This window comes from Silurus meridionalis, chromosome 2 (genome assembly GCF_014805685.1).
Source record: "Silurus meridionalis isolate SWU-2019-XX chromosome 2, ASM1480568v1, whole genome shotgun sequence".
NCBI classification, from domain to species: Eukaryota; Metazoa; Chordata; class Actinopteri; order Siluriformes; family Siluridae; genus Silurus; species Silurus meridionalis.
The window spans coordinates 13835527-13846156 of NC_060885.1; the positions used below are offsets into that span (position 1 = coordinate 13835527).

The 10630-nt window shown below is 45.9% G+C and overlaps 1 protein-coding gene across 1 annotated transcript; it reads left to right on the top strand.

Annotated features, from left to right (window-relative positions):
* The first annotated feature begins 277 nt into the window (after positions 1 to 277).
* LOC124395730 (ladderlectin-like) lies at positions 278 to 2838 on the top strand. The gene is made up of 8 exons (XM_046864526.1): positions 278 to 860; positions 1004 to 1090; positions 1184 to 1228; positions 1692 to 1733; positions 1871 to 1962; positions 2088 to 2213; positions 2480 to 2579; positions 2679 to 2838. The coding sequence occupies exons 2-8, from the start codon at positions 1030 to 1032 to the stop codon at positions 2747 to 2749; spliced, it is 537 nt and encodes a 178-aa protein (XP_046720482.1). The 5' UTR covers positions 278 to 860; positions 1004 to 1029; the 3' UTR covers positions 2750 to 2838.
* Positions 2839 to 10630: the final 7792 nt, after the last annotated feature.

Sequence of the window (10630 nt, forward strand, 5' to 3'; positions counted from 1 at the left end):
TAAATTCATGCCTACTAAAGAATTACAAAAAACATTTTATTCATAAAAGCATAATATTAATGACATCATCCTTTAGAATTTAAATATTAAATGTTGCAAATTTCCATTAGATATAAATGAATTAAACATTTGATTAAATATATACATTATTTAATGCACACTGTAAAAACGCACATATGTTTGAAGAAAGCATTGTGCATGGTTTTACAAAGTAGTACAGTTTTGTACTTTGATTTTCTGCTGGAACCATGAATATAGCATTAGGTTGTTTAATGGCACCATCAGTTACAGGACATTAAATGCAGTGTCTACAGTGCTGATTATAAATTAACAATTCTACATTAAAAAAAATAAAATGTGATGTGAAATATATCAGTGTTGCTTCATGCTGTGTTAACATTAGCATTTGAGGTATTGAAGCATGAAGATGACAGGATCACACAGCTTACAGGAATCTCTTTATTGAAATGTAAAAGTTTCACAGCTTCCAGTAGGTGATTTACAATTAAAATCTCTCCCATTTCTGGTAAGTGTTATAGCATAATTCTTATCATTTAGATTGTGTAATTGGTAGCTTACTTTGATCCTGGTGTCCAGAGTTCAACATAGAAACTCGATCACCATCACTATTTTTTATTCACACTTTTGAACAGAAGCAGTGATGTAAGATATGGATTTATCACTGAGATTTCTGTAAACCATAAACAAGTTGCATGACCATGTTTTACAGTGACAGACATTTCCTTGTGTATTAGACACAATAAATGGAATGGACTGGTATATATAGCACCCTGGGAACTTCATTCAACAGACTGCTCTCAATTTCTGCTAGACAGATACAACCTGAAACATAAGAATCGGTACTTCCTCACTTTCTTGTTTACACTGAAATGCATTTTCATCCTAGACTGAAAATACTAAAATCACAAGGAGAGACAATAGTAAGGTTGAACTGAAATTGCTATAGAATTTTAATTAATTCTATTTATTTTTCTTTTAAAAGTAGCTGCAGTCATCATCCTGATCATCATGAAGGTTTGGATTGTGTGTGTGCTGCTGTGTGCTACCTTTACACTGAGGACTGTTACAGGTAAGCAGCAAGAAATACAACAAGCAGTGTGAGGATTTTATGAATCATTGTGACTTGTGTAATGTTTGTAATGTGATTTTCATGTTTCTGAAGCTGCAGCAATTGAGACTGGACCTGAGGAGGAACAGGTACTTCAAGGTTAGTGACCACCAGCAGTAGTCTGGAATTTAAAGAAACTCTCTAAAGCATTCTTACATATTTGTTTATTTATTATTATTATTATTATTATTATTATTATTATTATTATTATTGTTGTTGTTGTTGTTGTTGTTAAAATTTTGCCAAAATAGATACATTCCATGCTAATTCAGTGAAGAATAATTATATATATATATATATATATATATATATATATATATATATATATATATATATATATATATATATATATATATATATAAATAATAAAATATAATCATTTTTGTCTGTAGTTTGCTGGTAATTTGGATAACTCCTCAGTAGAAACAACTGAATTGGCTGTTGAGTTGATTAATAATTTGTCAGCATATTTGCATACTGGTGTTGTTTTTTGTCTGTACTTATATTGATGTTGGGTGTCAATAAACAATATTAAGTAATACATTATCACTTGTGATTTCAGTTGAGGAAAAAGAGGAAGCTCCCAAAGTCAATACTGCTGAAGGTAATTTTATTATACAAGTCAATAAAGGGGCTGATCAATTTAAAAAGTTTTTACAATAAATTCTAATAATTCTAATAACACAGAAATGAACATAAATGGAGTAAGCATAGAACAGAGATGTGCATTATTTTTTACAGTTAAATCAGGCATCTGTCCACATGGATGGGTCAAATATGGATCACGCTGCTTTCGACTCATGAGATCAAGTCTGTCCTGGATCGGTGCTGAGGTACATATCAAAATCTTAAGACAAAAGACAGCAGAATAAAGAAAGAAAAAACATAGTTAAAAAAGTTAAGAAACTGTTTTCTCATGACAATCTCTAATCATATCTTGGGCTAATTATGTCTTTAGGAACAGTGTGCAGCTGAACAGGCAAGACTGGCATCTGTACAAAGTCTTGGGGATCATAAATTCCTGCAGAGTTTGCTTGATATGGCTGGTCTGTCACAGGCTTGGATTGGTGCTTACAACTTCCAGGTAACTTAATAATATATTACAGTAGACTCTGAATGTCATTTGAAATTAACTACAAAGTGTACACATCTGAATCTGTCAGATGATCCTTGAAGAAAAAAAAAAGAAAAAAAATTTAAATTAAAATATAAAATATATATAAATTCTACAAAAATAAATTCTACAAAAATAAATACAAATAATATATTAATAAAATGTAAAGCCAGTTATGTTCCTGTGTTACTGATAGATATAGTCATTAGTAAGGCATGTGGTTGTGTATTTTACAGGGAACATGGCTGTGGGTTGACACAGCTCGCTTCTACTACAGTAACTGGTACTCACTGAGCAGTGTGGGCAGCTACCCATGTGCTCTCATGAACAGTAATGGTAATGCTTTCTTTCACATATACTCATATGTTTGATTCAGATATACTGTCTAATTCTCGCGAATGAAATGTAAATTTTTGATTTTCTCATTTGTTTCAGTTGGCTGGTCCAATACTATCTGTGAACGTGGATACCCTTTTATCTGTTCTATTGAGCTAAATACATGTTAAAGTACAGATGAATAACTGTCTATAATTTTAAAGCTGATATGGCAAAATAAATCTGTTTTCGGAACACTTGACCTATAAACACTGTTGATATCAATAAAAAATTTTACAAACAAACAAATGGTTGTGTTAATAAAATGTTGTAACAATTGGCTAGACAAAGGGACTGCGCTGGGATGGATTTGCTGCAAGTTAGAGCAATAAAGGATGCAGATGGAAGTGTGTGGATGCGTGAGGAGGATGTGTTGAGAGGGTGAAGGGGGTATTTAATGCTGATGAGTGAAGAAAAAAAAGAGAGAAGGATGGATGATTTGGAGATGGCGAAGCGGGAAGTGGATAGGATTAATATGGAGGAAGTGAGAGCAGCTATTAAGAGGATGAAGAGTGCTAAGTCGGTTGTCCCAGATGACATACTAGTAGAAGCGTGAAGATGTTTACCAGAGATGACTGGAGTTTTAACAAAATTGTTTAACAAGATTCTGAAAGGTGAGAGCATGCCTGAGGAATGTGCTGGTAACGATTTTTTAAGAATAAGGGAGATGTGCAGACCTGCAGTAACTACAGGGGACTAAAGTTGTTCGGCCACACCATGAAGTTATGAGGTTTTTTTAGTTTTTCTGTTGGGAGAAAAAGAAGTAACATTTGCTCACTTGTGTACCAAATGTTAGATATAAATGAATGAGCTGTGGTTTAACAAAAAAATATTCCTAATCCTTTAATTTACTGCTTGTTTAATGAACTAAAATTACAACAGTGTCACAACAACGTTTGTAAAAAAAAAAAGAAAAAGCGGTAAGAAATTTTAGTGGTTGAAATGGGAATTTTGGGTTGAAATCAATAAAATATAGTTATAGCGTCATCTAGCGGACAAAACACTTTAAAACATATCAAATACATAGCTGTTGCATACAAACAGCTTAAACTTAGATTTAAAATTAGTTGATGTGAAATTGATACAAGGAAATAGTAATAAAACTACTTTGTATGCTATATATGTTTCTTTTTTACAGAATTAAAATAAAAAATTACATCTGTCATGAATGAAATAAAAATTAATCTATAAACTAAATCTGGAGACTAAGATGTTCATTGAAAACATTGTCATAGAGGTGGTGGTGATTTTGAAACTTAATAGATGAAATTAAAACAATTCTGAAACTGCACTCTCTTTGTTCTGCTTTCGGAAAATTCAATATTCACGTGTTAGACAGCAACCAGCACTACCATCAACACCACAATAAAAGTGATATCTTTTGAAAAAAAATATTAATCAGCCTTTAGTACAGTTCCCCTTCAGGAACTTGAGCTGCGTCGAAACGCTATGGGAACGCCCCTGCGTGACCGCGCTCTGAACCACGTGTGTAATCTGACCAATAGGCGTTTGGGACGTGACGTCATCAGCGGGCGACGTCGCGTAAACAGGAAGCTACAAATGGCTGCGAGATGGACCAGACGCTAGCTTTCTGCTCGTTCAGGTAAGCGCTGTTTCGATGTGTTTTTCTGATCGAGTGATGGCTGGCAGACAGGGTTTCCGTAAGTGCGTTCATCCGTGTCCGCGTTTCATTACCGGTAAGGATTCGCATGGAGGGATGGAGTCGGATGAGTCCGCTTCAGCTTCGTCGGCTGAATTGAGCTTCGGCTCTATTGGGGAAGCAGGCCCGATGGCTGCTTCTTCTCCCGGTACGAGCAGCGCGGCATTACATGTCTCTCTCTACGAGGAGGGTGAGCTGATGGATGCTAGCGAGCCCGTGGAGTCCTCTCAGCCTGTGCTGTACGAGGAGCTCCTCGAGGTCGTGACACGAGCCGTTGCTAAGCTGGATCTAGCTTGGCCAGTGGAGCAGCAGAGACAGCGCGCACCCAGTAAGCTGGATGAGCGTTTTCTGCGTCCTGTGTCGCTTCCTCGGCGCCGGAGCCTGCCGTTTTTCCCTGATCTGCACGCCGAGGTGTCCAGTTCTTGGGAAACCCCATACTCAGCACGTGCTTCGTCGCACCACTCTTCGCTTTACGTGAATGTGGTTGGGGCTAAGGCGTGCGGCTATGGGGCGATGCCGCGTGTCGAAGAGACGCTAGCTAGCTATCTCTCTCCTAGCGTGGCATCGCCGCTAAAGGCTCCGGTGTTCCCTACTAAACCGCTACGTGCTACATCGGCTTTAGTGGGGAAGGCTTACGCGGCAGCAGGTCAAGCTGCGGGATGTCTCCACACCATGGGTGTGTTGCAGGCATACCAGGCTGACCTGCTGCGTGACTTGGATGAGGGACTTAGCTCCGGGGCCACCGACATTAAGGAGTTACGTTGCGCTGCCGACCTAACCCTTCGGACCACGAAACATACGGCGCGGGCCGTTGGTCGGTCCATGGCGGCCCTGGTAGCCACTGAGCGGCATCTGTGGCTCACCTTGTCCGACCTCCCGGACAAGGATCGAGCTGTGCTCTTGAACGCACCGATGGCTCCTCCTGGTCTGTTTGGTGACGCCGTGACGGCGGTCGTAAACAGGTTTCAGGAGTCTAAGAAGCAGTTGGCTGCGTTTCAGCAGTACCTCCCTCGCCGATCACGTGGGGCTGGTCGGCGGCAGCCCCAGCCTGGTCCTGGTGCGGAAATCCTGACGATTTTCGGTCGAGGGGGCGGTGTTCGCCTCATGCTACGGTGCCCGTCCCTCCCCCGCACCACCAGGAGGCCGGTTTGTGGACTCTGCCACAGGATGTGCTTCAGAGCACGGCCGCCCTCCAGCGGGTGTCTCCCTCCACTTCCGCCCAAAGTCTCGGTACGGATGGGGGAGCCCCGCCGCCTCTTTCGAGGTGTCTTCAGCTGCAGGGCCCCGCCCCAGCGGGTGTCTCCCTCCACTTCCGCCCAAAGTCTCGGTACGGATGGGGGAGCCCCGCCGCCTCTTTCGAGGTGTCTTCAGCTGCAGGGCCCCGCCCCAGCTGCTCTGAGTGGGTCAGAGGCCAGTCCCGAGGGGCTGGTTCCCCTGAGGAACTTTCTGGCAGCTTGGGAGGTACTGCCAGGAGTCTCCCGGTGGGTCCTGCGGACCATAGAAGGGGGTTACGCACTGCAGTTCGCGTCCTCTCCTCCCCGTTTCAACGGGATGTGTCCCACCCTGGTGGGTCCCGAGCAGGCTCTGGTCCTGGAAAAGGAAGTGCGCACGCTCCTGGGGAAAGGGGCCATCGAGGTGGTTCCCCCCTCGGTTCGAGAGTCAGGCTTCTACAGCCCGTACTTCGTTGTTCCGAAGAAGGATGGCGGGTTGCGTCCCATTCTGGATCTTCGCTCCTTGAACCGCTCTCTCAGGAGACTCAGGTTCAGGATGCTCACCCTCAAGGGGGTCGTGACGCAGATCAGGTCCGGGACTGGTTCGTCACTATAGATCTGAAGGACGATACTTTCACATCTCCATCCTTCCTGCACACAGGAGGTTCCTGAGGTTTGCTTTCGGGGGCGTAGCATACCAATATCGGGTCCTCCTGTTCAGTCTGGCACTGTCACCCCGCACCTTCACGATGTGCGTCGATGCTGCACTGGCCCCGCTGCGGCTTCAGGGCATCCGCATTTTGAATTACATCGACGATTGGTTGATCATGGCTCCTCGAGCACCAGGCGATTCGGCATCGAGATGTCGCCTCACCTACATGAAGGTGCTTGGGTTTCGCTAAACGCCAGCAAAAGCGTGCTTTCTCCTGCACAGAGAACCACCTTTTTGGGCGTGGTGTGGGACGCGGCCAGGATGCAGGCACAGTTGTCACCTGCTCGGGTCGAAGTCATCCTTACAGCCGTCAGGAGAGTGCGGGAAGGCCAGCCACTCACTGTACGGCAGTTCCAGAGGCTGCTAGGGCTCATGGCAGCGGCGTCCAGCATAGTTCCGCTCGGGCTTCTGCACATGAGGCCCCTCCAGTGGTGGCTCGGGGCAGGGGTTCTCCTCAGGGAAACCCGATCGCACTATCAAGGTCTCGCGGCGTGTCCTTCGAGCCTTGGATGTCTGGAAAGACCGGACGTTCCTGGCCCGTGGCCCGGTGTTGGGGGTTCCGTGTTGTCGCGTGACGCCACGACGGACGCCTCACGGGTGGGAGCGGTCATGAGTGGCCACTCCGCCCAGGGTTTGTGGAGCGCCCACGCCTCGTGGCACATAAATTGCCTGGAGATGATGGCGGTGTTTTGGGGTTAAAACACTTTCTCCCGGACCTGAGAGATCGCCATGTGTTGGTCCGTACGGACAATACAGCGGTGGTCTCCTACATCAGGGGGGTCTCCGATCTCGCCCCTTGTACAAGCTAGCACGGGCGGTCCTCTTGTGGTCTCAGGACAGGTTCCTGTCCCTCAGGGCCATTTACATCCCGGGTCGGTTGAATGTCAGAGCAGACGCCCTGTCGAGGCAGGGGCCGAGGCCTGTGGAATGGCGTCTCCACCCCGACGTGGTGGAGCTGGTATGGCGGCGGTTCTACAGAGCCCAAGTGGATCTTTTTGCGACCCAGGAGACCTCGCACTGTCCCCTCTGGTTCTCTCTCTCTCACCCAGCCCCGTTAGGGCTGGATGCCATGGTGCAGTCGTGGCCGAGGTTACGTCTGCACGCCTTCCCCCCGATCGCTCTGCTCCCTGGAGTTCTGGAGAGAGTTCGCCGGGAGGGAGTCCGTCTCCTCCTGGTGGCGCCTCGATGGCCGAGCAAGCCGTGGTTTGCGGATCTGGTGCCCCTACTCGAGGGCCCTCCGTGGGAGATTCCACCCAGGAGGGATCTTCTCTCTCAGGCGGGCGGGACCCTGGTTCACCCCCGCCCAGAGTTGTGGAGGCTGTGGCTGTGGCCCCTGAGGGGGCACGGTTCGTGGCAGCCGGTCTCTCCGCCGAGGTGGTAGAGACGCTTCTCCACTCCAGAGCTCCCTCCATGAGGAGGTCGTACGCCACATGGTGGCGACTGTTCACGTCTTGGTGCGAACACCGTGGCCTGGATCCTGTTAACTGCCCGGTTGGGTCAGTTCTGGAGTTCCTACAGGAACAGTTTGCAGCAGGGTTAACCCCCTTGACCCTGAAGGTTTACGTGTCGGCCATCGTGTCGGCATATGGCTCCCCGCCTGCGGGGCAGTCGCTGGGTAGACACCCACTGGTGACACGTTTCCTCCGTGGCACCCGGAGGCTGAGGCCCGGGACGCGACCCAGAGTGCCTGTCTGGGATCTGGCTGTTGTGCTGGCGGCTCTTTCTGAGCCCCCGTCGAGCCGTTAGCCGATGTGGCCCTTAGGTTTCTGTCGATTAAGATCACCTTTCTGTTGCCGATTTCCTCCCTGAAGAGGTTCGGGGATCTGCAGGCTCTGTCCGTGGCCCCGTCTCGCCTGGAGTTTGCCCCTGGCATGGCCAAGGTGTTTCTCTATCCGAAACCTGGGTACGTGCCTAAGGTGCCTACGGCTCCCTCACGTCCTGTCGTGTTGCAGGCATTCTGCCCTCCTCCGTTTACTGCCCCCGACCAGGAGCGACAGCACCGACTGTGTCCAGTGAGAGCGCTGGATGCTTACCTCCGCAGGACGAGTCCTTGGAGGAAGTCGGAGCAGCTGCTTGTCTGCTATGGCCCTAATAGGAAAGGTTTCCCGGCCAATAAGCAGACATTGAGCAGATGGGTTGTGGATGCAATTATGTCGGCTCACGAGTCCTCTGGCCTCCCCGCACCGCTTGGGGTTCGAGCTCACTCCACCCGGAGTGTGGCGGCCTCTACGGCCTGGTCCGCTGGAGTCCCTCTCCAGGACATCTGTGACGCGGCGGGTTGGTCCACCCCGCTGACCTTCGTCAGGTTCTATGACCTTGACCTCAGAGCCACCCCGGGCTCCTCTGTTTTGCGTGCTGGTGCCGAGGCCCTCACTCTCTAGGCAGGGTCTGGTCAGTGTGGCGTGATTGGACTCTCGTTCCCATAGCGTTTCGACGCAGCTCGAGTTCCTGAAGGGGAACGTCTCTAGGTTACGACCGTAACCCTAGCGTCTGGTCCATCTCGCAGCCATTTGTAGCTTCCTGTTTACGCGACGTCGCCCGCTGATGACGTCACGTTCCAAACGCCTATTGGTCAGATTACACACGTGGGTCAGAGCGCGGTCACGCAGGGGCGTTCCCATAGCGTTTCGACGCAGCGTCTCGTTCCCTTGGGGAACTAGGGTTACGGTCGTAACCTAGAGACGTTCTTCTCACTTGTAGAAGCAATGCCCAATCTGTTATGGAGGCTTATGGTGGTTTGTGTGCAGTCTTCTTTTATTGTCTTTTTATAATGTACAGTCAACATCCAGAATTTATGCTAATGTAGTTTTGTTAATTTGTCATTAGCGCAATACACAGTCTGCATTAAAAACATTCATGAATGACTACATGTATTCTGTGAACATTGCTGTTTATTCACGAAGGAACTAAATCTCCAGCTGGGCCAGTAGTGACAGTTATCAGGTGGTGTTTGTGTCTAGAAGGTGACACAAATTTATATGATTTTGAGCTAATATGTCAATTGTTTTTTTATGTATTTCCCGGTTAATCAATATTCAATAACCTGTTTTAGTAACATATCAGCTTTGTTACATTTCTAACAGTTTCTAATTATAGGTTAATTTTCAGCTGTGCCTATTTCCATCTAAAGTGCACCAGAGCTCCCTCCACGAGGAGGTCGTACGCCACATGGTGGCGACTGTTCACGTCTTGGTGCGAGCACCGTGGCCTGGATCCTGTTAACTGCCCGGTTGGGTCAGTTCTGGAGTTCCTACAGGAACAGTTTGCAGCGGGGTTAACCCCCTCGACCCTGAAGGTTTACGTGTCGGCCATCGTGTCGGCATATAGCTCCCCGCCTGCGGGGCAGTCGCTGGGTAGACACCCACTGGTGACACGTTTCCTCCGTGGAAATATAGTGAAATGTCTGTAGATTTAGACTAAAAATGATTCCACTGTGGAAATACAAGAGTCAATAACATTAGTGTTAAAAGTATTAGTATTTTAATTCATACGATATATTCCAGTCCATTTCATCAATTGTGTCTAATACACAAGAAAATGTCAGTAACTCTAAAACATGGTCATGCATCTTGTTTATGGTTTACAGAAATCTCAGTGATAAATCCACATCTTACATCACTGCTTCTGTTCAAAAGTGTGAATGAAAATAATAATAGTGATCGAGTTTCTATGTTGAACTCTGGACACCAGGATCAAAGTAAGCTACCAATTACACAATCTAAATGATAAGAATTATTTTATGCTATTGATGTGCTGTAACACTTACCAGAAATGGAAGGAATTTTAATAATAAATATCAGTTTATTTGGAAAAAGCATTGGTCTGTTGATGTACTGGATGTTTTGCGATGTACAAATAGCAGAAGTTCTACTGGTACCATAATGATTAAGTGAAGCTAATTAATGACAATATCACACAGCTGTATCACACGTCTCTTTATTGTTATGTAAAGGTTTCACAACTTCCAGTATTTGATTTACAATTAAAATCTCTTCCATTTCAGGTAAGTGTTATCAATAGCATAAACCAATTCGTATAATTTAGATTGTGTAATTGGTAGCTTACTTTAATCCTGGTGTCCAGAGTTCAACATAGAAACTTAATCACTATCTTACTATCTTTTTCACTTACTATCTTTCATTCACACTTTTGAAAAGAAGCAGTGATGTAAGATATGGATTTATCACTGAGATTTCTGTAAACCATAAACAAGTTGCATGACCATGTTTTACAGTGACAGACATTTTCTTGTGTATTAGACACAATTAATGGAATGGACTGATATATATAGCACCTGGGGAACTTCATTCAACAGACTGCTCTCAATTTCTGCTAGACAGATACAACCTGAAACATAAGAATCGGTACTTCCTCACTTTCTTGTTAACACTGAAATGCATTTTCATTCTAGCTTAAGCTTAATTGGAAA

Coding starts and splice junctions, on each gene's coding strand:
- LOC124395730 (XM_046864526.1), top strand. CDS start 1,030: ATGAAGGTTTGGATTGTGTGTGTGCTGCTGTGTGCTACCTTTACACTG. Junction 1,229..1,691: donor GGAGGAACAGGTACTTCAAG/GTTAGTGACCAC, acceptor TTGTGATTTCAG/TTGAGGAAAAAGAGGAAGCT. Junction 1,963..2,087: donor TGTCCTGGATCGGTGCTGAG/GTACATATCAAA, acceptor TTATGTCTTTAG/GAACAGTGTGCAGCTGAACA.